We start from the raw sequence: 23035 nt of genomic DNA, 5'->3' as shown, positions 1-23035 counted from the left end.
AATTAGGCAAGACTGGATCCAAAGGCCGGCTTTGCCAAACACCCAGAGTGTGACGTTGACAAGTCATTTCATTCATTCATGAATGCAAAATGCAACAATATTTACTGAGCTTCTAGTTCTAGCCTTTGTGCTGCACACTGGGGATAAAGAACTGTATAAAGTTCAAGGCCTTTATTCTCATTGAGGAAGACAGAAAATATCCAGTAAAAGTCATGATGAAAGCAGGGTAAGGATTCAGAGTGATGTGGGACTGGAAAGGAGAGTGGGTAATGTTTTCCACAGGCTAGTCAGGAAGGCTTTTCTGAGAAGATGACATTTGATCAGAGACCTGAATGGAGGAGGGAGTGAGGTGTGCCAATATCTGGGAGACAGTGTTCCAGGCAGGAGGATCAGCAAGGAGCATTCTTGGCACATTTGAGGAGCAGCAAAGAGAGGGAAAGGGGGCTGTAGAGCGATGGAGTCAGGAGAGAGTGGTAGGAAATGATGTCATAGGAGTTGAAGATCTTGTAGGATCTTAAAAATCATGTAGGATCTTGAAAGCCATGGTAAGAACCTTGGGTTTTAAAGCAAGTGAGATGGGAAGCTACTGGAAAGTTTGTTCAGAGCACTGACATTATCTGATTGGTGTTTTTAAAAGATCACAAAGAGACCAGGTGTAAGGCAATGGCAGCAGCTGAGAGAGCAGCTTCAGCGGAAGTCTGAGAGAGATGAGAATAGCTTTGATTGGAGCAGTGGTGGAGGAGAAGACAAGATGTGACAGGATGACTTTAGCGTCCTCTTCAGGAATTACTCCCCACTGCCATCATATCCCTGATCGAATGAAGTTGTTGTGAGGATTATATGAGGTTCATTAGTGTAAAGAGCTTGGGGGCAGTTCTTGTTGTGCAGGAAATGGCTAACAAAAGGCAAGTGTTATTCAGGCTATCAGGCTCAGCAAAAATATCACCTCTTGAAATGGTCCCTCACCACAGACTTCCACCCATTCTCATCTCCAGCCCAATCCCTCTCTCCTCTTGCTTTGCATTATATATTGTATACACCATTGTAATGGTGTTTATTATAGTGTGTGTCCTCATACTTTTCTTATGTTTTTGTTTTCTTGGCTACAATGTAAGCTTGATGAAGAGGGTGACTGTGCCTTATTCTTGGACACTCAGAGCCTAACACGGTGACTGACACATCAGCAATTCTAAATATATGTTTGTTAAACAAATAAATGAACTTCAACTCTACTTGCTCCATGAAGTTTTTAACTTAACCTCATCTATACCTCCACTTATTATTTTTACCAGTGATATCACTTAACATGTATCACTTAACATAAATTATTTTGTTTGCAAAACTATGAATTTTTTTTGTATCCATACCTTGTTTCCAGCTAGGTCATAAAGTCTTATGGAATAGGAATTTTATCTCTTATTCTTGGTACGTCTCAGATTATTCTGCATTATGGATCAGCTATCATTGTACTGTTAAGAGAAAAGCTTAATGAATAAATGCACAAGTGGACTTAAGGATTGCTTGATGAAGGCTTATTATACATTTTTGAGGGACTAAGTAAGTGATGATGTTAGAATATAATTACTATCTTGTTAGAGAAACCAGAGAAAACCCAAGAAGCACAAGTCAGAGAAATTTTAGAATGCTCTCAGGATGGTGAGGGACAATAGGAATCTCAATATCATTTCAGCACTCATGACTGTTCATCAAAACCTAGCTTATCCTTGTTTACTAAAGGGAAGAGTAGAAGGAGTCTGACTCTAGAATCATAGATTTGGAATCTAGTGTTTTCCAGAAACTGACATTGGAATAGTTAGACAAAATGAGGAAAGATATACAGAATTTAATGGGATGTCATTGTACTGTCTAGAAGAGTTATGGCCCAAATACAGGAAGAATATAAGAAACACAGAGGAGCTCCCCCAAGTCACTATCTACAGGAACTTAGAAATTCGACAGAGTTCTTGTAGTTAGGAAGATATTTAAATATCTCAGGTAGCAAATGATGCAAAATTCTATCAAGGGACAACAGCCTAGGGGGTGTGGTGGTGGGAGTGGATTCAGATCTCTGTTAGTAAACAGAAGATTTAAGTATGTAAAATTTGACCTCGAAGCACACAGATGGTGAGAGCACCCCAGTTAGAGACTGTATTAGTTTTTTATCCATTTCTAACAAATCACCACAAACTTAGTAGGTTAAAGCAAAACAAATTTATTATCTCACAATTCCTATGGCGGACTCTGGGTGTGCGTTAGCAGGATCTTCTGCTCAGGGTTTCATGAGACTGAAACCAAGGTGTCACCCAGGGCTATGATCTCATTTGAGGCTTGAAAGTCCCTTTCCAAGGCCAGCAGGAAAGTGCTGTCACTACTTCTCATTTATTTTAAGGCTCACCTGAACCTGATTAAATCAGGTCCACCCAGGAAATTTTTTCCCCTTTGATGAACTCAAATTCATTACATATGGAAATTCATTACATCTGGGAAACTCCTTTTGCCATGTAACATAACAATTGCAGGGCTGATAATTCATATTCACAAGTTCTACCCATGCTCAAGGGGAGATGGTTATACAGGTTGTGTACACCAAGGGGCAGAAATCTTTGGGGTCATCTTAGAAAGCTGTCTACCATAGAGAGAATTGACCTACATAAATAAGGCTCAGTGTGTCCCAACAGCATTACAGATAAAGCAGATAAGGGTCCAGTCATGTTTTTAAGAAACCCCAGAAAACTGAGAAGGCAGCCCCTAAAATTACTTTAGGAAAGTAACAACAAAATTATTGGGGAGATATCGTGTCCTTATCTTTTAATGATAGCAAAATTTAGTGTTATGTATAAGAAAACCAAAATATAAAAGTTAGCCCTAAAATATCTGCATTTAGGAATCTGTGCTTATTTTTGAAGTTTAATTATTTTACTGGTCAAGAAAATTAGGCCTATTAGAAAAACAGCCTAACCTTGTAATTTCAAGTTAAAAATGAGTAATTGATTCATTGCTTTAGACTTATAATTTCAGAATGAAATTTCACTTGGAACATTTAAGAGAGCCTGCAGTTCACCATATCTATAAATTTAATTTATTAGATTTGTAAGAATTACTTAAGTTATTGGGAAGATTGTTAAGTCACACAATGTACTTAAAAAGGAAATAAAAATATATCACATTGATAAATGTGGCTAAATATTCAAATAATTTAATTAAGTTGTAAAGTATTCCTTCAAAATAATGATAAGACTTGCTAGATTTATGAGTTCTTAATTAAATTTGTAAACTAACATACAAGCTTAAGAAAAATAAGGATTTCAAATAAATTAAATATTAATTGTGCACCAAAAAAATCTTGTGTATCCCTTTTCTAGGCATAAAAATTGACTTCAATAACATAAAAATACTCATACTCATACATAACAAGTTTCAACTCTACTATGATTTTTGTCAAGTCATTTAACTTAGCCTCAGTTTCTCATCTGCCAAATTGGTGGTGGGGGGGGGGTCATCATATTAACTTGCAGGGTTGCTCTAAAGAGTAAATGAGATATTTTGCAAAAAGTGCTTGGCACATGTTAGGCTCTCAATAATGAGAGCTTAAAGGGAAAAGAAAATATGATTTTTCTCCTAAACATAAGGGCAGAGGTTTTGCTTATAGTCTATCCATACCAGGGACACTTTAAAGTTCAATCCTCCATATACCCTCTTAGATAGCAATTAGTTTGTTACCTTTCCAGGCACCAGTGATGTTTGGAGGATTAATTTTAATTCCCAAGGCAGTACAGTAACTTGTGTGAAACCCCAGAGGAGGTTGATCACACCCTTTAAATCTTCACCAGAAAGTGGCTGTAGGAAAGTCGTAGCAAACCAGTGTCCCATTTTAGTCTTTAAAATTGGAGGCACAGAGGACAAAAAGTAAGTATCAGGGTCCAAGGACTTTATGCAACCAGTGTTTCTGTGCCAGTATCTGGGGCCAAATTACTGGAATGGGATATAAACTCTAGGGGAAGGGGGAAGTTAGTATTCCCTCTAGGCTAATAGTCGCCTGGTGAAATGTCTGTATTTGTGTCAGAAAGAGCAGAGGAATGCAGTGCTGTCCGGGCAGACTGCAAACAGAAAATTCAGAAGAGAGCTGATACAATCACTCTACATGACTTAGACCATACTGTGGTTAATATAAATGAATTCACTTTTCCCGCATTCTCATATTTAGGGACTGAAAATGCTTTTTAAGGGGAAAAAGTGTAAAATTAATTATTCTGAGCATTTATAAAAAAATCTTCAAATGTGTCGAATTTCTTGAAAAAAGGCAATGATTTTTATGTGTAGGGGAAAAATTTTTTCTCTACACTTCTAGGTTCTTTTGGTTGGTCTACTAATTAAATTGACATATGAAAAATTAACAGGAGGAAAACAAATTTAATTGCATACATATGAGAGTCCCATAACAATATGAGACCCCCAACCAGTCAGGCAACTAAGGCTTATATGTCATCCTGAACTAAGGAGAAGGGGGTAGGAGTCTGAGACCTCAAAGGGGAGAAAGACAATTCATGGGAAAATGGGAAGAGCAAATGTGTGGTAAACAAATGTTTGCCATGCAAAGCAGAGATAATGGGACACAGAAAGTTGGTCTTCAGGCCCTCCTGCACTTCCTTCCCCCCCCAGTTTACCACCCTGCCCCATATTCCTTGTAGTTATATCTGGTGATTGCTCTCTTCCTACACTAGGCCCTCTATCTAAATTCTTGTAGGTAGCTAAGAGGATGGTAAAAAGCTCTTCCTGAGTCTTTTGGGCCTTGACTGACTTGAGCCCAAAGAATCTACATGCCAAAGTAGCACATTTGGGGGAGGCTTATTCTGAACCCCTTCAGATGATAACTCTGGGAGGGGAGCAAAAACAAATAAAGAAAGGTATGTGCATGTACGTATGATAGAGAGAGAGACAGAGAGATGGAGAGGAGGAGTGGAAGAACAGAGAGAGAATCTCAGAGAAAGAAAACAGAGAGGGGCAGATTCCAAGAGAAACTGAGAGAAGACCCAGACACAGAACAAACAAACATGAAGAAGTGATATTAAAATAGAGAGGCCTCACACTGATATATATATATATATATATATATATATAATATATATTTATATATAAATTGTCAAGGCCCCAAGAAATAGCCAGAGGACCAGGGAAGGAAAAAGAGAGAAAGGAAGATAATACAGGGAACATTCAATTTAGTCAATATTGAGTGCCCACGGGGAACATGGCAACCTCCAGGAACTTAAGTGGAAATAAATTCAATTCTCTCTTGTTCTGAAGGGTGGGGAGGTTCAAGTCTGTGGAGCTGCCTTGGGGCAGAGGAGGTGTAAGTACATGCAAATCCATACTGTGCTTTGCTTCCAGCTGGAAGGCACAATTCTGTGCCTTCTGGGCTGACTTTCCCTTCCCCCAACTCCATGGAGGAAAAGCAAATACTTAAGAAACAAAGACGAAGGCACTATATGTTCTTGGGTTATATATATATATATATATACTTGTGATATCAGGTCTAAACAAGTGTTACTTAGTATTAACACCATATTTCTTAGTTAAACATAAAAATCTAAAATCTAGATATTTAAAAAGAGAAATGTTAAAAATTCTTTTTAAAAGACTGAATCAGGACCATTTTCATTAGACTTCCCTCCCCACCATGTCCTGACATATATGATAATGTGGGTATTTTTAAAACAAATCTCTCTTTATTTCAAAAATTTCAGCCTAGAAAGTATTTCTTAGGAATATTAGAATACACAGACAGTTGATCAAAATGTCTCCAAAAGACCTACAGGAAGGGAAATGTCTGCCATATGACTCAGGGTATCCATAACATAAAAATAAACCAGAGGTTTAAGAGAAACACTACTATTCCTGGCAATGGGTTCTATAAAACGGATTTTCAGAGAAAGACACAGTCATCAAAACTCATTATATCTCATTAGCCAATTCATATCAGTTCAGGCTAACCCATCTGATAAACCTTAAAAAAAAGGCATGTGCCAGAACAATTTATGGGAATATCAGTTTACCTTTATTTTTCCTGTACTTTCTTATCTCACAGATAGACCTTTGTTATTTCTTAGCCTCTGGGATTTTTGCAGAGTGGAAAACAAAAGATGTTTGAAGTGAAGGACTCTTTGTGGTGTGAAGTGAGAGCTTGTTGAAGAAACTATACTACTATTACCCTGAGGATGAGAGTAGAGAGGAATTTTGAGAAACTCAGGAAAAGGGTCGAAGTCTGGGACCACACATTGTTCAGTAGCAAAAACAGCCTTCCAGGGAGGTGGCACATGACGGGAATGTCTCCTTGATGTGCCATGAGAGTGGCACCCTGGGCACCGGAGTTCCAAACTTCTAAACTCCAAAGATCCCCTTTGAAGACTCAAATGTGAGATGGAACAGGAGGGTGGCCAGGTCAGAAGGATCAAATTATAGTCTAGAACAGTGAGAATCTCACTGGTACTCAGTAAGGAGACCAATGACTGCCTCTTAGATGATGTGGTACTACCTACAACTAATTCTAGGACCATAACTCAGCTCCATGGTATGGTGAGTTCCAGTAGTGATTTAGATTGAATTTTCTACCACCCTGGCAAAACAAACTTAGAGAACAATTTTGGTTAATTCTATAAAAATAAATAAATGAAGAGTGCCTGGGTGGCTCAGCCCATTGAGCGTCAGACTCCTGGTTACCGCTCTGGTAGAGGACTCAGGGTCCTGGGATTGGCCCCAGATCAGGCTCTGCAGAGCCTCCTTGAGATTCATTTCCCCTCATTCTCCTTCCCCCTCTGCTCCTCCCACTCATGCACTTTCTCACTCTCTCTCTAAAATAAATAAATAAGGACACCTGGGTGGCTCAGTCGATTAAGCGTCTGCCTTTGGCTCAGGTCATGATCTCAGGGTCCTGGGATGGAGCCCCACGTCAGGCTTCCTGCTCAGCAGGGAGTCTGCTTCTCCCTCTCCTGCTCCCCCTGCTTGTGTGCTCTCTTGCTCTCTGTCAAATAAAAAATCAAATCTTTAAAAAATAATATAAATAAATAAATAAATGAGAGAATTTATATTTATCTGTATTTGTGGTCTGAATGTCATACCTGCCACCCAAACTTTGGCATCACAAAGAACTAGCGCTGAGTAACCCTTGGGCACTTTACTCAATTTTTCCTCTCTCAGTTTTTTCCAACCATAGAATGGAGATAAAAGTAGAACTTAATTCATAAATTACTATAAGTAGTGAGGATTACGTGCACATAGGTTCAGTGTCTGGAATGTATTAAGTATTCAATAATGGCTGCTATTTTTTTCAATTTGAAAAATGAGTCTACTAGAAGTGAGACAAAACTTTCAGCCATTGCACAAACACAACCACTGCACAGAGGGAAACACCATCAGTTACACACACTGTTTACAAGATGAAAATAAGTTATTAATAGTTCTTCAAGAGAAATACCACTATCCCTTGCAGGAAAAACAATATGAACACAGGGCCAAGAAAAACACCAACCACCCCCCTCAACTTTACCAACATGGGGCCATACCCATTCAGATCAGCATTTCCAATAAACCTCAAACCCTGAGGAAGAACAATAGAAGCAACTCAAAACACTTAACATGGCAGTTTTTAAAAAGTCAACTGCCACTCTTCTCCTCCTCATTTTTCACTCTCCCTTCCTCCAACACAACCACATCTGAGACTAAAAATATTTATAATTCTGAGTGACTAACTGCAACAAACTTTTGACAAGAAGGCTATTGAACTTGATAAAAGTATCTTAATATGACAGATATACTTCTCCACTGGAATTTGGGAGGGGAGAACATATTTAATTTTTGATAAACTAAAATAGCACCTTAAAAATTGAATGACTCCACACAGGGATTAAACAGTAAAACCAGTTTAAGGTCAGATAAGGCTCCAGCTACTAGCTAATCAAGTGTGCATTTACCTCAGAAATCTTAGCTTGACCTCAGGGTCTCCTCATTTTTGCCCTCCTCTATCTTGCCCAGATCATTGGAACTAATCACTAGTCTCAGTCTGTTACCTAATGGCCCCTGGTGGAAAAATCATGACTTCACAGTTCAACAAATGTTTCTTGAGCCTTTGTAGTACCGGGGAAGATCAGGACCAGGAGCAGACATACAATTGCAGAGGCAGGTTGGGCAAGTGCACAGGGTCTTGTACAATATGCTAAGAAGACTTGAATAAAGCTGTTCCTTAGACCCACCTGATGTGGTAAGCGGAACACATTGTATGTCAGCATGGAGGCAGAGAAGGTAATTAGAAATCCAATAAGGTATTCAGTGCAGAGAAGCTGAGGCAGAAGTAAGAGCAACCACCTTCTGTCCTGCTGCCCTGGTGAAATACAGAAGTCCAGGCTTGAGGTCTGGTACCTTCACAAACAGCCTTGTCCCCAAGTCTCAGCCTGTGGGAACACCTCAAGCACTTCCAGTCTGATTGAGCTGCTAGTGCCCTCTAGTGGTAGTCCACGTAATGGCCACAAGATGTGAACCATCCAATTCCTCACCCATTTCCCAAGAACCCACCATGTGCTGGCTTCTGTGATAGCTGCTGGAGCCACAGATGTTCAAGACATTTGTTTTTCACTCAAGAAGCTCACAGTTTAGGATGTGAGACACAGAGATAAACGCATCAGAACCACAGTGTGTGGTCAGAGCAAAAAAAAAAAATTGCAATCAGAAATACGCATAAGACAAAGTTTGTGCAGAAGAAGGATGATTAACTTTTCATCTGGGGGCTTTGATGGTGGCTTGATGTCTGGACTGGCAGTGACAAAGGCCTCCTGGAAGATGTAATTGGGCTCTGAAAGAAGATTAGTAGGACTTTACTAGGCAATTAATAGATGAGTTTTCCAGGACAAGAGATCAACATGAGTTATTTTGAGAACTGCAAGTAACCATACTCTAGGAACATCAAATGGGAATAGAATTAGACGTATTTTGTACTGGCCCTTTCTGAGGGAGTCTAAATGGTACCTAGTGTTTCCCAAAGTGTTCCATTCAACACACATTTATTAAGCATTTCTATTGGAAATGTGGTTATTATTCTAGTCCTCAAGATGCTTACAGTCAAACATTAAGACAGATGTTCAGGGCGCCTGGGTGGCTCAGTTGGCTAAGTGACTGCCTTCGGCTCAGGTCATGATCCTGGAGTCCCTGGATCGAGTCCCGCATCGGGCTCCCTGCTCGGCGGGGAGTCTGCTTCTCCCTCTGACCCTCCCCCCTCTCATGTGCTTGCTCTCTCTCATTCTCTCTCTCTCAAATAAATAAATAAAATCTTTAAAAAAAAAAAAGACAGATGTTCAGACAGAAATGTGAGGGGATAGTTTCTATAAAATGCAAGTTATACACAAGTAGCAGTTGGTAACAAAGGACAAGAAGCATTTACATTGATATTATTCAGCCATCAGAAAGGATGAATACCCAACTTTTACATCAACATGGATGGGACTGGAGGAGATTATGCTAAGTGAAATAAGTCAAGCAGAGAAAGTCAATTATCATATGGTTTCACTTATTTGTGGGATATAAGGAATAGCATGGAGGACATTAGGAGAAGGAAGGGAAAAATGAAGGGGGCAAATCAGAGGGAGAGACGAACCATGAGAGACTATGGACTCTGAGAAACAAACTGAGGGTTTTAGAGGGGAGGGGGGTGGGGGGATGGGTTAGGCTGGTGATGGGTATTAAGAGGGCACGTACTGCATGGAGCACTGGGTGTTATACGAAAACAATGAGTCGTGGATCACTACATCAAAAACTAATGATCTATTGTATGGTGACTAACATAATAAAATTAAATTAAATTAAAAGAAGAAAAAAAAATAGCATTTACATTGAAAAGGGCAATCAAGGAAACCTTTCCAAAGTAGGGAACCTTTCCAAAGCAGTTGGTAACAAAGGACAAGAATCATTTACATGAAAAGGGCAATCAAGGAAACCTTTCCAAAGTAGTGAGCATGGAAAAACAAATGCAGGAATTTGCCAGATGGCAGTCATGGGGAGGTTGCTTCTGTGATGTGTGATGCATTGGCTGAATATCTTCCTGCCTCTCTGGTCACATTTACTTTACTTCCCTGGCTCCCCTTCTTCTTCCCACCCCTGCTATGATCAATCCCCCAAGGTTCTATGTTCAGCCCTCAAATCTTTGCTTTGTTCCTTCTCAGTGACTTTATTCACACTCATGGCTTCCATGATGAACTTCAAACATTTTACTTAGTGGAGACCCCACATTACTGAGTATATCACTTTTTTTTATTATGTTATGTTAATCACCACACATTACATCATTAGTTTTTGATGTAGTGTTCCATGATTCATTGTTTGCATATAACACTTTTTACACAGAAAGTCAGGCTATCCCTAATGACACATGCTGCAAATGGAATCCACCATCATTAATCTCTGAAATCCTCCTCTCCTTGGTTGGTTGTCCCATCCACCCTTTAGTTGTCTGATGTTAGAAGTCAAGAAACTTGAAAAGACCTTACTTTCTCCTTTTCTCTCCCAACATCCAGTGCCTCTCCAAGTTCTGCAGCATACATAGATCCTTTTTTTTTCTGTGTCCACTATTACTGCCTTAAATTAGTCCCATAATCTCTTGCCCGGCTGATTACAGTGGCTTCCTAATCTGTCTTTCTGCTTCTAGCTCACCCTCTCAGTCTATCAGCTTCGCAGTATTTCTAATAAGCGAGTCTGATCTTGTATTTATGCTACCCACCCCTCCTGCTTATAATGCTTCTGTGTTCCCTACAGCTTTCAGAATCAGGTCTCAGCTCCTTAGGATAGCAGACAAACCTCTCCCACTAACCTCTTTAGCCTCATTTGTTGTCCTCTGCTTCCAGGAATTTTTCAGAAATTCCAAACTTATTGTAGGTCCCCCTAAACGTCATGTTATTTCATACTTTCTGATCTTGAAGAGGTGTCACCTAGAGTGCTCTCTCCATCATGTTTCCCACATGGCAAACTCCAATTTATCCCCCAAACTCAGTTCCATGTCCCTTTCCCCTATTGAGCCTTCTTTGACCCTCCCTTTCTATTAGATAGTTACACTTTATTCTCTGGGCTACTTCTGGACCACGTGTATGCATATATTAGTATGTCACTTTGTGACAATCTGCTTACCTGTCTGTGTTCCTTGCTTCAGGCTGGAGAAGCAGTAAAGCAGGGTAATTAAGAAAATGGAATCGAATCCCTACTCTGCCACTTGGAGTGAATTTAGGCAGGTTATTTGTCTCTCTTTGTCTTAGTTTCCTCATCTATAAAATGGGGATGATAATAGTCCCTTCCCTGTGAAGTTATCAGGTTACTGTATATCAAGTGCTTTGAACAGGACCTGGCATATAGTAAGTGTTATATAAGAATTTGCTCTAACTTCTGACTATGAAGTTTTATCTTACTCATCTCCATTTTCCCAGGGTCCACACAGTGCCTGACATAGACAGTACATGGGACAAATGCTTGTTGAAAGAAGGAATGAGAGTCTTTGGCTCTTTCCTTTTCCATGCTTCAATACCTAGTAAATCCCTGGGTCCTGCTGAGTTTTCCTTTACAATGTCCTCTGCACTTAATTTTCTTTCTGTGATCACTATCAACACTCCTTCATTTTTTCAACAAAAAAATTATTAATAATCAACAGTGTAAAAGGCACCGCTCTAATTGCTGAGATTATTGCTTTGAACAAGACAAATTCCCTCTGCTACGGACCTTACATTCTACCAGATGATACAGAAACTAAATAATCGCACATTAGTTATTTGATTGTTGTAAGTGTGATCTATATCCTAACCTAGTGTTGAAGGTCAGGAAATTTCACTGATATATGAAAGACTAGAAGAAAATAACTTAAACATAAGGTGGTGGTAGCAGCTATGGTGGAGAGCATCCAGACAAAGGAAACATCCCATAGAAAGCCCTGAGTCAGGAAGAAATTCGGCACATATAGATTTTAAGTTCCTTATGTCTGAATTATTGCTACAAATGCTACCTGATCTCTGTACAGGATGACCTTCCATAAAGCTCTAGGATTAAACTTTCCATCATGTTGATTCCCTGATCGGAAACCTTCCATGATTCTCTGTTGCCTACTGAATGACATATTAATTCCTTACTATTTTTCACGACCCAATGCCATATGGGCTCCAGTAATGGTCCAGTTTTATCTCTCAGAAGTCATCTGCATTTATATTCAACAATAACTATCGTGAACCTTTTGATATTCCCCACACATTCCTTATTTTTTCTTACTTTCCCACATTTACTCAGGTTGTTACTGTCACTGAAACGCTTTTCTTCTCTATTCCTATCCATGCTTGTTTTTCCACAAAACAATATTTACCTGTTCCATGTGTGACATGCTTTGGTATTTTCTATTCTAGTCTATTTTACTCTATTTTTATTCTATTTCAGTTTTTTAAACAAGCAAGTAGTAACCTACCAAAGTGATTTCACAGCTCACTAATGGATCTTTACCCACAGTTGCAAACTGCCCCAAACAGCCTTAAAGATTTTTCCAAGATACATAATTCTTGAATGAGGTTTGGCTTTTGTAGATTCTAAGTTTTCTTCCAGCAGTAGAATCCTCTAACTCAGTTACATCTTGATTATTGGGCACCTGTATTCTCTGAAGACAGAATGGTAAAATTCTGCATGAACACATGATGAATGGGGAAGCTAATCATATAGAGCTAAGGCACCCTGAAGATACTTGGCAATGCATTTTAATTTGTAGGACATGTCCCAATTTGCTTTTTCAATCCTGGCAATGTTCTGAACTGCAGTTGCTAATTGTAGTGAGTTGTTCCAAATCATATACTGAGCAAAGATGAACATGGGAGAAATTTTCTTCCAGTTGTAACTGAGAAAAACAAACCAAAACCACCGTTAGCAAATAAATCCATGGCAATTAGCCCATATTACATACTAAATGTACCTTTGCAGATAGATTGCTTTATAACTGCCCATGGGGAATACTTGAATCTTTTGTAAAACTACTCTCCAAAGGATCTGTTTTTCAAAATCATTTTTATATCTTGGGTTAACTTTCAGTGGAGTATTTTAGTTTTTCAGTATTTCTTCCATTTTGCAATGTCAACACGTGGATCAACTTATCATCTTGTTAATGTTCTTCAAATCTTTATCTCCAGCCCAGATTGTATTTGTGTTTCATTTTTCTGTATGTCCTACTGCCAATAATGATCCCCAGACTCCCCAAACTCATCAATCTAAAAATTAATTCATTATCATAGGCCTAAATCACCCTCTTTGACCCCCCATCTTACTTTGATTAGAGAATGGCACATCAACTCTCCACTTAGGCCAGAGAACAATGGCACTGGGCTTGACTCCTCTTTCTTCCTGCCACCAATTCCTCTTGACAGTGCATCCTATATGCTTCTCAAATCTGTCTACTTCTCTCCAATCTTCCTGCCTCTACTGATGTTCAAGTCTCCCAAATGATCCTCCTGCCATCTTTCCTAACATATTTCACAAAGTGGACAAAATAACATGTCATTCTCCAGCTGGAAACCATTCAGTTAACTATTACTGCATTTAGGAGAGAGTCCAGTGGAAAGTACCTAAAATTGCTTGCAAAGCCTTCCTGAACCGTCCTCTACCAACCTTTTATGCCTTGTTTTCATACTCTTTTTTTTCTCTTCTTTCTTCCTTCCCTCCATCTCTCTGTCCATTCATATTCTACCCTCCAATCACTTAAAAAAAGGGTTCTTTATGCTTCATTTTTTTTTTTTGGTCTGGAACATTCGTTTTTACTAGAGAGCTATTACTCTTCCTTCAAGCCACATCTTGGATATCCCATAGGAAACATTCCTGAAGTTTTCTAAGTCCAGGCTTTGAGCTCTTCCTGTTCTCCCTTAGTGCCCTACATTATGCTATATTGAAATCACCTATTCACTTCCATCCAACATTGTGAGCCCAGAAATTATTCAACATCATAGCTCTATTGCCTAGAACACAATAGGTGTATGATTAGTATTTCTAGAATGAACAAATATATCTAATTTTCTCTTTGCCAACTAGTAAGGAGACTCCTATGGGAGGGCTCTGTAGTGTCCAGCTATGCTGATAACTTGGGAGATAAGTCTATGCAATCCTGAGATAAAGTATTGGAAAATTATTTTTACTGTAAATTTAAATCATTATCTTTAAACAGTTTATCAGTAATATAACTTACTTTAAAAAAAAAAAGAAATGTCCATCTGTTTTATGTGTCTTACTTTACAAACTCAGGAGTGGGTAAAAAGGAGAGGGTTATTTTTGACTCCATAAAATCCCAACATTTCAGGTAATCTCTTTTCTTAAACATCTAAGTTATACTTCTTCTAGATTCACAATACTCAGATCAGTGGGGCTTTCTCTAGTTTCATTCACTTATTCTTATTCATCTATTTCTCACTGATAAAATACCTACTAAGTGCCAGATACTGGAAATACTACATGGGTGAGATTTCATCCCTTCCCTCAAGATCCAATCTATTCAGGTCTGGGAGGAAGACATGTAAGACATGTAAGGTATTATAATATAGATGTCCTCCAGGCTCACACAAATTTGAACCTAGGAAAAGAATTCCACTGGGGCATAAACAAATGTTAAGGAATGAGAAAGTTTTGCTTTCTGTATGAAAAAAAAAAAAAGCTTTATGAGTGGTAACTATTCTGAGAAAAGAACAGACTGCAAACAGCAGATACCATACGGGGAAGATTTTTTTGCTCATGGAACTGGAAAGATTCTCATTGCATCAGTTCACATTAGTCAGTGCTATTTGAGTTTGTTACCCTCTTATTTTATTGAATTTCATAACTGAAATGTAAATAGTCTGACAAAGTCTAGACATTTCTTCAAAGACATATAGGCAAAATTATAACCAATATGATGAGAGTTTGTGGTTAGTCACAGGTGGTCAACACTTACAGCTTGTGACAATTATTAAAATGTAAGTGTCAATGGAGACGCTGCTAATGCTGATACCGGAAGAGTGAAAATGTATTCTAAAGGATATTTTTTACTTAAGCAAAATTTGAAATTAGCAAGGCTTTTCTGAACAGAATGGTTTTCGATTTTTACAAGCTAAGCATTCTTCAAAATATATTTCTGAGGCTCTTGCATAAATATTTGGAGTTTTGTTGAATTTCCTGTTATTCCCTTAACACACTTTGCTGTATGAGATCTTATACCTTTGCTGTTCTTTCTGATTGGCATAGCCTTCAGCCCCTTAGATGCCTGTTAAACTCAAATCTCATCTCTTCTGTGAGACACCACAACAGGATCAATAGAAATCTTTTAGGCTGAATTAATCCCTCCCCACTCTGAGTGCCCACAACATTTCGTGATTTACCTTTCAAATTGCACTTATTACATTATCCTTGTTGGTAAATGTTTCTCTGTTCCCTAACACTGTGAGCTACTCATTAATTCTGCATCCACAGGACCCAAAAGTGTCTGATATACATTAAAGCTTCCATATAGACAGGTTTAATGCTGAATCATTCTAATTTTTTCTCCACCTCTTCTGCATCACTATAGTATCAAGTTAATGTTATCCAGTTTGGGCTAACTTCATGATGTACATTATTAAAAAGTTTGAATCTCACAAATAAGATATAATTTTTTTATTTTGTCACAAGTTTATCTTAGAAAAAGCAAGGAGTTGTAGTTTTAAAACCCATCTGTATCACTAAGATTATGTGGTTTGGGACAATCAGTTTACCTGCCTTGCATAATACTAAATTATCTCTACAATCCCCATCTTCTTTCATTCTATAAACCAATATCCTTTTCTGAATTCATGCAAAATTAATGGTGTTGATCACACAATTGTGTATTTTATTAACAGTTTTTATTGACCTTTACCTTGACCTTGTTTCTCTGTTTTTCCTTAAAAACACATAATCAAATTGAAGTTCTTTATGGTTTACTATGATGTCTTTAGAGGTCAGAGTCAGATGTAGGTTCAATCCTTGACTCTGTCACTTACAAAACTTTATAATATTGCAACTTGAACATGGCTAAGCCTCAGTTTCTTCCTGTGTGAAATGAGCATAATAATAGTAGTGCTTGTTTCATAGGTTATAGGTAATCTTCTGTATATCTTGACTCTCTGCAGTTGTAGTCTGTATAGGGATGCAGAAGTCTTAATAACACATACATGTTCACTGATGACTTAATCACTAGCTTCTATTTTCTCCCATTATGTACTGTTTTATCTGTTTCTTGCTGATTGCCAGATACTGAGAACATCTGATAATATAATGGTAATATAATGCCAAGTAATTACAGCACCAAGTACAATTGCAAATCTTGCAACAGAGGCAAAGTTTCATGAAATAGATGAAAATAAAATCACAATTTCTAAACACATATGTAAAGTCACTGACAAATAAATTGAAGAAGAGAAAGCTAATAAAAATATAGCAGACTGGGCTTCTTAAAGATACAGAATGGAATATGGGAATAAATAGATAAATCCCTCTAATATTTATCACAAAAAGTGACCATATTTATGACCATGCTGCAGAAAGTCTTAAAAAGGATGTTATTTTTTTTTTTTAAAGATTTTATTTATTTATTTGAAAGAGAGAGAGCACATGAGAGGGGGGAGGGTCAGAGGGAGAAGCAGACTCCCTGACGAGCAGGGAGCCCGATGCGGGACTCGATCCCGGGACTCCAGGATCATGACCTGAGCCGAAGGCAGTCGCTTAACCAACTGAGCCACCCAGGCGCCCGGATGTTATTTTTTTAACATCATGACTCATTTTCCTTAATGCTCAAAGTTAATGTTTCTTCTTTGCTTTTTCTAAGAAGTAACTTATGGAGGCAATGAGCAAGAGGATGAAATTCAACATGAGAATAGGGAATCTCACACAGCAGGTGTCATAGGGCAGACCAGGAACAATGAGAAGCAGCCAAGAATTCCTGGTCTCAGCTTACATCAGGTCAACTCTGGTGGTGCTGCTTATCAGCCATGTGAGAAAGCAAAGATGTGGTATATATATACAATGGAATATTACCCACCCATCAAAAGAATGAAATCTTGCCATTTGCAATGACATGGATAGAACTAGAGTGTATTATGTTACAGGAAATAAGTAAGAGAAAGACAAATACCATATGATTTCACTCATACATGGAATTTAAGAAACAAAACAAATGAACGTAGGGGAAGGGAAGGAAAAATAAAGAGATGAAAATTGAGAGGGAGGCAAACCATAAGAGATACCGAACTTTAGGAAACAAACAGGGTTGCTGGAGGGTAAGTGGGTAGGGGGGATGCAGTAATTGTGTGAAGGGCATTAAGGAGGGCACTTATTGTGATGAGCACTGGGTGTTATATGCAACTGATGAATCACTTAATTCCACCTCTGAAACTAATTAAAAATTTTAAGAAAAGCAAAAAAAAAAAGCAATGGAGAATGATACAAAAACTGCTTCTCTGACTGTGTATGTTTGATATCTAGTAATTTCTTAAAATTTCAATCTAAGCAACTCTATTCAAATACAAAAAACGAACTAGTAATTTCAAAACTCCAATAGAACTTTAGTAAACACTAATTTCATTTATTTCTATAGGACTTTACAACAAATATAGGTAATTTCATTACTTTTTTCTTCATTCTATTAATAACTCTGTGAAATAGCTAAAACAGGTATTATTTCTTTTCTACTGTTGAAAAAGCAAAAGTTGAACAGGTCCACTCACATAGTCAGAGATAGGACACAGGCTCCCTGACTCCAGGATGTAATAGTAAGGATGTTTTATTATGTCCCTTCTCTTTCCCCAGTAATATTAAATTCTTTACCTTTTAGTTCTAATTCTCATTACAATCTTTTCAATATAGATTTTGTTGTCTTCAATTTATAGGTAAGAAATCTGAGATTCAAAAAGATTAAATAAACTTGCTCAAAGTTACTGGTAAACATATCTTCCTACCTCCATCCCTTTCTCTGTCTCACCCCTTTCTTTGCTGAAGTTCAGTGTTGAATGTATTTGTTAATAATAGAAGAACTATACACACAGAGAAGAACCTTTAGAGTTTAACAGAAATTTGGAAAGTGTGTTTGAGAAAAAAGCGATTATTTTAAACCTTCCAGTTTACATCTCAGTTATAATTACTGGTACATTTGAGACATAAAATTTTAAAGTGATACATGTATTTCCCCTTTGTTCCCCTTCTCTATATACTTTTCCTTTCTATATACTTTTCTATATACATATAGAGCAATGAAATGACCAAAAACCATGTTGCACCAAAAAAAAAAAAAAGAATCTGCAATTTGTATAAATCTCTAAACTCAATAGTTCAGGTCACTGCCTCCACCAACCCCACTTTACCAATTGAGATGTGAACTATAAAGAGATTCAATGAACTTTCTTAGGTCATAGAATGCACACTCTTCTGAGAAAATATACCAGCTGTCCTTGCACCATTCATTTTTTTGAAGGCTATCTTTAATCCAAGCATATGGTAGTACAAATATAAAATTTTGTTTAATGAAGCAATAAAGAGAATACATAAACAGAAACTATTGTCCGTAAACTCTAGATTGAATTTATGTGTTGTGAGTGACCATTTACTTCTACTTATAACAGCTCCAGTCATGGATTATTAGTGAAGGGTTTTTCATATAGGTGATATAAATTACATAAATGAAACAAGGCTATGAATATGTACATATTTTAGGTTATATTAAAGTTGAAGCAAAACAAAAATATTCTATTAACTGAAGCCTAAAAATAAATAACCTATATGGAAATTCTGGAATGGACTCTGTTGGCTTCATAAAGTGATTTTGACATTTTTTCTTTTTAAATTGGAAAAATTAATACTGTCCACTATTAAGCAAGATAGAAGAAAACCTAGTTATATTTCACACTACATTCTTAGAGGGATCTTTATAACTTACTATAATTATTTTACAATACAAAATTCTAAAAGGACTCTATAATTTCTCAGTCAAGTTTCAGGACCAAAAGTCTCTCATTAGAAGGTGATGCATTTGTTCATTAAAATTGTAAAGCTGAATGGCATCTTTCTAGGAAGTGCTGAATTGCCATCTAAAATAAATAATAACAACCATAAGACAAGTTTTGTGTTCTTTTATTTCACACGTTCATATTAAGATTAGCAAATGTAGAAAGCAATTTATAAATGCATGCACTAATCTGTAAGTGGCCTCAAGAGAGAAAGCTGTTCCCAGGGAAAAGTAGCCATTAGGATTATTCAAAAGCAAATGAATTCTCAATATATTTTCATATTTTGACAATAAACCTCTATTGTCTCAGTCACTATGTTGTCACAGAGATATGACACATCATAAGAAAATGTCCCATGTTATCCCTCAACCCTGCATGAATCTCAAATCCACTAATTCTATCTCCTTTTCATTGTCCATCTCCCATGTCCTTACTCCTCCCCTTGATTCACTAAAATTCTCTGGGGGGTTGCCTGGCTGGCTCAGTTGGTAGAGCATGTGACTCTTGATCTTGGGTTTGTGAGTTTGAACCCCACGTTAGGTGTAGAGATGACTTAAAAATAAAATCTTAAAAAAAAAAATAAATAAAACTCTCTGACCAATCATTATAATCACCTCCTTGCATATGTTCTTGACTTTTCCCTGGGTGGTTTTGTTCCATGCTTAGCAGAAGTAGAGGGGTTGCAGGTTACACAGGTGTAAACATTTGCCAAAAATTATCAAATTGTACACTTAAGAGTTATGCATTTCATTGCATGTAATTTTACCAAAAACTTTAAACAAATACTGAACTTCAGTTAATAAGTTGGCTTTTTGCAATGATATGGGTTAGCAGTATTAAAATTGTTTAAACAAATGTGTAAACATGTTAAAAGCAATGGGAGTAGTATTTTAAGGGAAAGTTATAAATATGAAGAGAAGAAACATTGGTATTCAATTGAAATGGAAAATATCACTATAAACTCATGATTTTTAATATTTACTTATCTAGATAAATAAATTTAGAAGTGATTATAGATATAGCCATACATGTGTGTACATGTACATGTACATATACTAGATATGTTCACAGAGATTATCTAAAAGTTACGACAGCATTGAACACACCTAATACCTAGATCTTGATTTCTATTTATCAAGGAACCTAGACTTCTTAAAGAAAAAAATTATTCCAGGGTTATGTCAGAGAGAAAAATATAGCTATGAAGAATATTACTGAGAAAATTGATAAAATTTGAATATAGGCTATAAATTTGATAAGTGTTTATCAGTATCAATTTTCCTGATTTTGTTAATAGTACTGTAGTTATGTGAGAGAATGCCTTTGTTTTCATTTTTTTCATTATCTACTTCTCAGCTTTGAAGGTCTGGAAATGAGGGACTGGGTCACACTAATCAAAACTCATGAGATACTGGTGAGAATGCCAATTTAAAGAATTATACTGAGAAATAGAGTTGCCGCAGGTATCAGATGTTTGAATCTTCTTCTCATCTTATTTTCTCTAAGAACTTGACAAGGAGTCCAATAGATAAGTGTAAAATTATTTCCTTTTGTGGAATCAGAACAAAAGGGCTGAGTTGGTCAAATTATGTTAGCCCAGTACATACATTTTTCTGCCTAAGGATAGAGTGTCTAAGAATACAGTATTGGGAAATCCACTCCTTTGTTCAGGGCATTTTCTCACTTCATGATGTTGAAATGGAAAGTATTAAAATTGGGTTTGAAGCACTCCCCCTTCTGAGGTTTCACATTAATAATCAGTTCATACATTTCTTCCTTTAGTTATTTTAGTACATATCTAGGCCACAGTCAAGCCCTGTTGCTACTGGTTTCCAAAGGAAATCACATTGTTCTTTGAAGATGACCTGTCAGGTGGCTGAATTTATTAGTTTAGCTTTTAGAGTTGGTGTGAAGTGGTAACTCCACCATAAGTCATGTCTCTTATTGTCTTCAATTAGATGACAAAGAAATGTTTACTCACAGCTGCTTAATGCTTAATCAAATCAAAAAATGCCTGGACAAAGTTAAACTTCATGAAGTTCTAAAATCTCACTAGGTGTCTGGTTCTGGACCACAATGGAGTAGATGCACTTCTCCCTATTCCTTCCCCTAAGTGAACGCAAAAGTCCTGGATGTGATACATAAACATAAGAAGGCTGACAGGTAAGGAGAAGAAGGCTGACCAACTGTGGACCTGAGAACCCAAGAAAGATGGTGGCCAGTTCCCTGGGTTACCTTTTGGACTCCTATATCCTGGACTGGGTGCTGGAGAAGCCATACCTGGAAAAAACAATGGAAACTGACAAATTAGAGCCCTCATAAAATCCAGTTCTTTCTAGCAAAGGACAAGGAAAGGGGCAGCTTAGCAAGATGAATTTTTTAGATAATAACTGCAGAAGTGCACCGTGGAACAAACTGCAGCTCTAGTCCCATCACTGTCAGCAAAAGCTGGGTGGGGATCCTTGACTTCTACCTTTCCCAGGTGTGGTGAGAGAGAAGCCAGATTGGGAGATGGGACTCTCATCCTCATCCAGCAGTAGCAAGCCTCTTCTGACAGTGTCAGTGGAAGTCCCCTGGGAACCTGGACTCCCGTCTCCGCCTGGCAGTAAGAAGGCACCCTCCCATCTCCACAGAAGTGATACCAGAGGTCAGTGGGGGGGACTGTCACTACCAGCCAGCAGGAAAACAGTTTCCTTCATGCAGCATCAGTGCAAAGTACAATATTTTTCTGATGTGGACCTCAATGTATGTAGAGGAAGTATTCAAGACAATTATAAGTGAAAAAAGTAACTTAAAGGGAGGTAAGATTTCTACATTTGATATCAGAAGATGGAAGAGTATAACTTGGCATTTTGAAACTGGCAAATAAAAGGAAAAAAAGAAAAGAAAAAGCCTTCTCCATTTGATTCTGACACTAGTAGACCTTTGTGGTGATGGCAGAATTCTGTATCTTCATTGCAGTGCTGGTTACAGGAATCTATACAAATGATAAAATGACACAGAACTATATGCAACATTGTACCAAGATAAATTTCCTGCCTTTGACATTGTACTGTGTACAATGATGTGACCATTGGGACAAAGTAGATGAGGGTACCCAAGGACTTTACATTATAGAAACTTTTTGTAAATCTATAATTATTTCAAAATACACAGTAAATAATAAACTTTTTAAAAGATCTTTATAGGTCATATTCAGAAACTTCTCTTAACCATGCAAAAATATAAAGAGCAGCAATAAAGAATTGGTATAAAATTATAGGGCAGATTTCCCCAGTAATTGGTTGGGGGGGGGCTTTGATAGTCATTTATGACCTATTTGATTCAGGGAATGCAATTTTGTTTTGATGCTGATGTTATCAATTTTTGCTTTTTTTTTTAAATATGAGTATAGTTGACACACAATGTTGTGTTAGTTTCGGATGTGCAATTTAGTGATTTGACACGTTTATACATTATTCTATTTTTTTTTAAGATTTTATTCATTTATTTGACAGAGAGAGACATAGTGAGAGAGGGAACACAAGCACTGGGAGTGGGAGAGGGAGAAGCAGGCTTCCCGCTGAGCAGGAAGCCCAATGCGGGGCTCGATCCCAGGACCCTGGGATCAGGACCTGAGCCGAAGGCAGATGCTTAACGCCTGAGCCACCCAGGTGCCCTATACATTATTCCATGTTAACCACAAGTGTAGATACCATCTGTCCTGTTACATCACTAATATAATATCATTCAATTTCTTCTTTTTATGTAGTCAGTAATAACACTGTGTAAAAGCTCATCTTGCCTGCATCATTAATATAACTGACAAGTTTTTAGCATTTCCTAAAGAAAAGATCATTTATCATCTTTAGCTACCAGGGCATAGCAACAGATACCTTGGAAGACTGCGAGCATTTTTTTTTTTAAAGATTTTATTTATTTATTTTGACAGAGAGAGCAAAAGAGCACAAGCAGGGAGAGCAGTAGAGGGAGACGGAGAAGCAGGCTCCCCTCTAGCAGGGAACCCGACA

General features: G+C 37.6%; 1 protein-coding gene across 1 annotated transcript in view; it reads left to right on the top strand.

Moving 5' to 3' along the window:
* Positions 1–23035, top strand: part of LOC110570167 (zinc finger protein 19-like) — a 73003-nt gene that overhangs the window by 11584 nt on the left and 38384 nt on the right. The window contains 1 exon segment of the mRNA XM_044914334.1: positions 16853–17017. Within this exon segment, the coding sequence (XP_044770269.1) occupies positions 16853–17017 (165 nt within the window).

The sequence above is a fragment of the Neomonachus schauinslandi genome, chromosome 4 (assembly GCF_002201575.2).
Source record: "Neomonachus schauinslandi chromosome 4, ASM220157v2, whole genome shotgun sequence".
NCBI classification, from domain to species: Eukaryota; Metazoa; Chordata; class Mammalia; order Carnivora; family Phocidae; genus Neomonachus; species Neomonachus schauinslandi.
The sequence above is the reverse complement of the archived record's forward strand: the minus strand, read 5'-3'. Positions and strand labels throughout refer to the sequence as shown.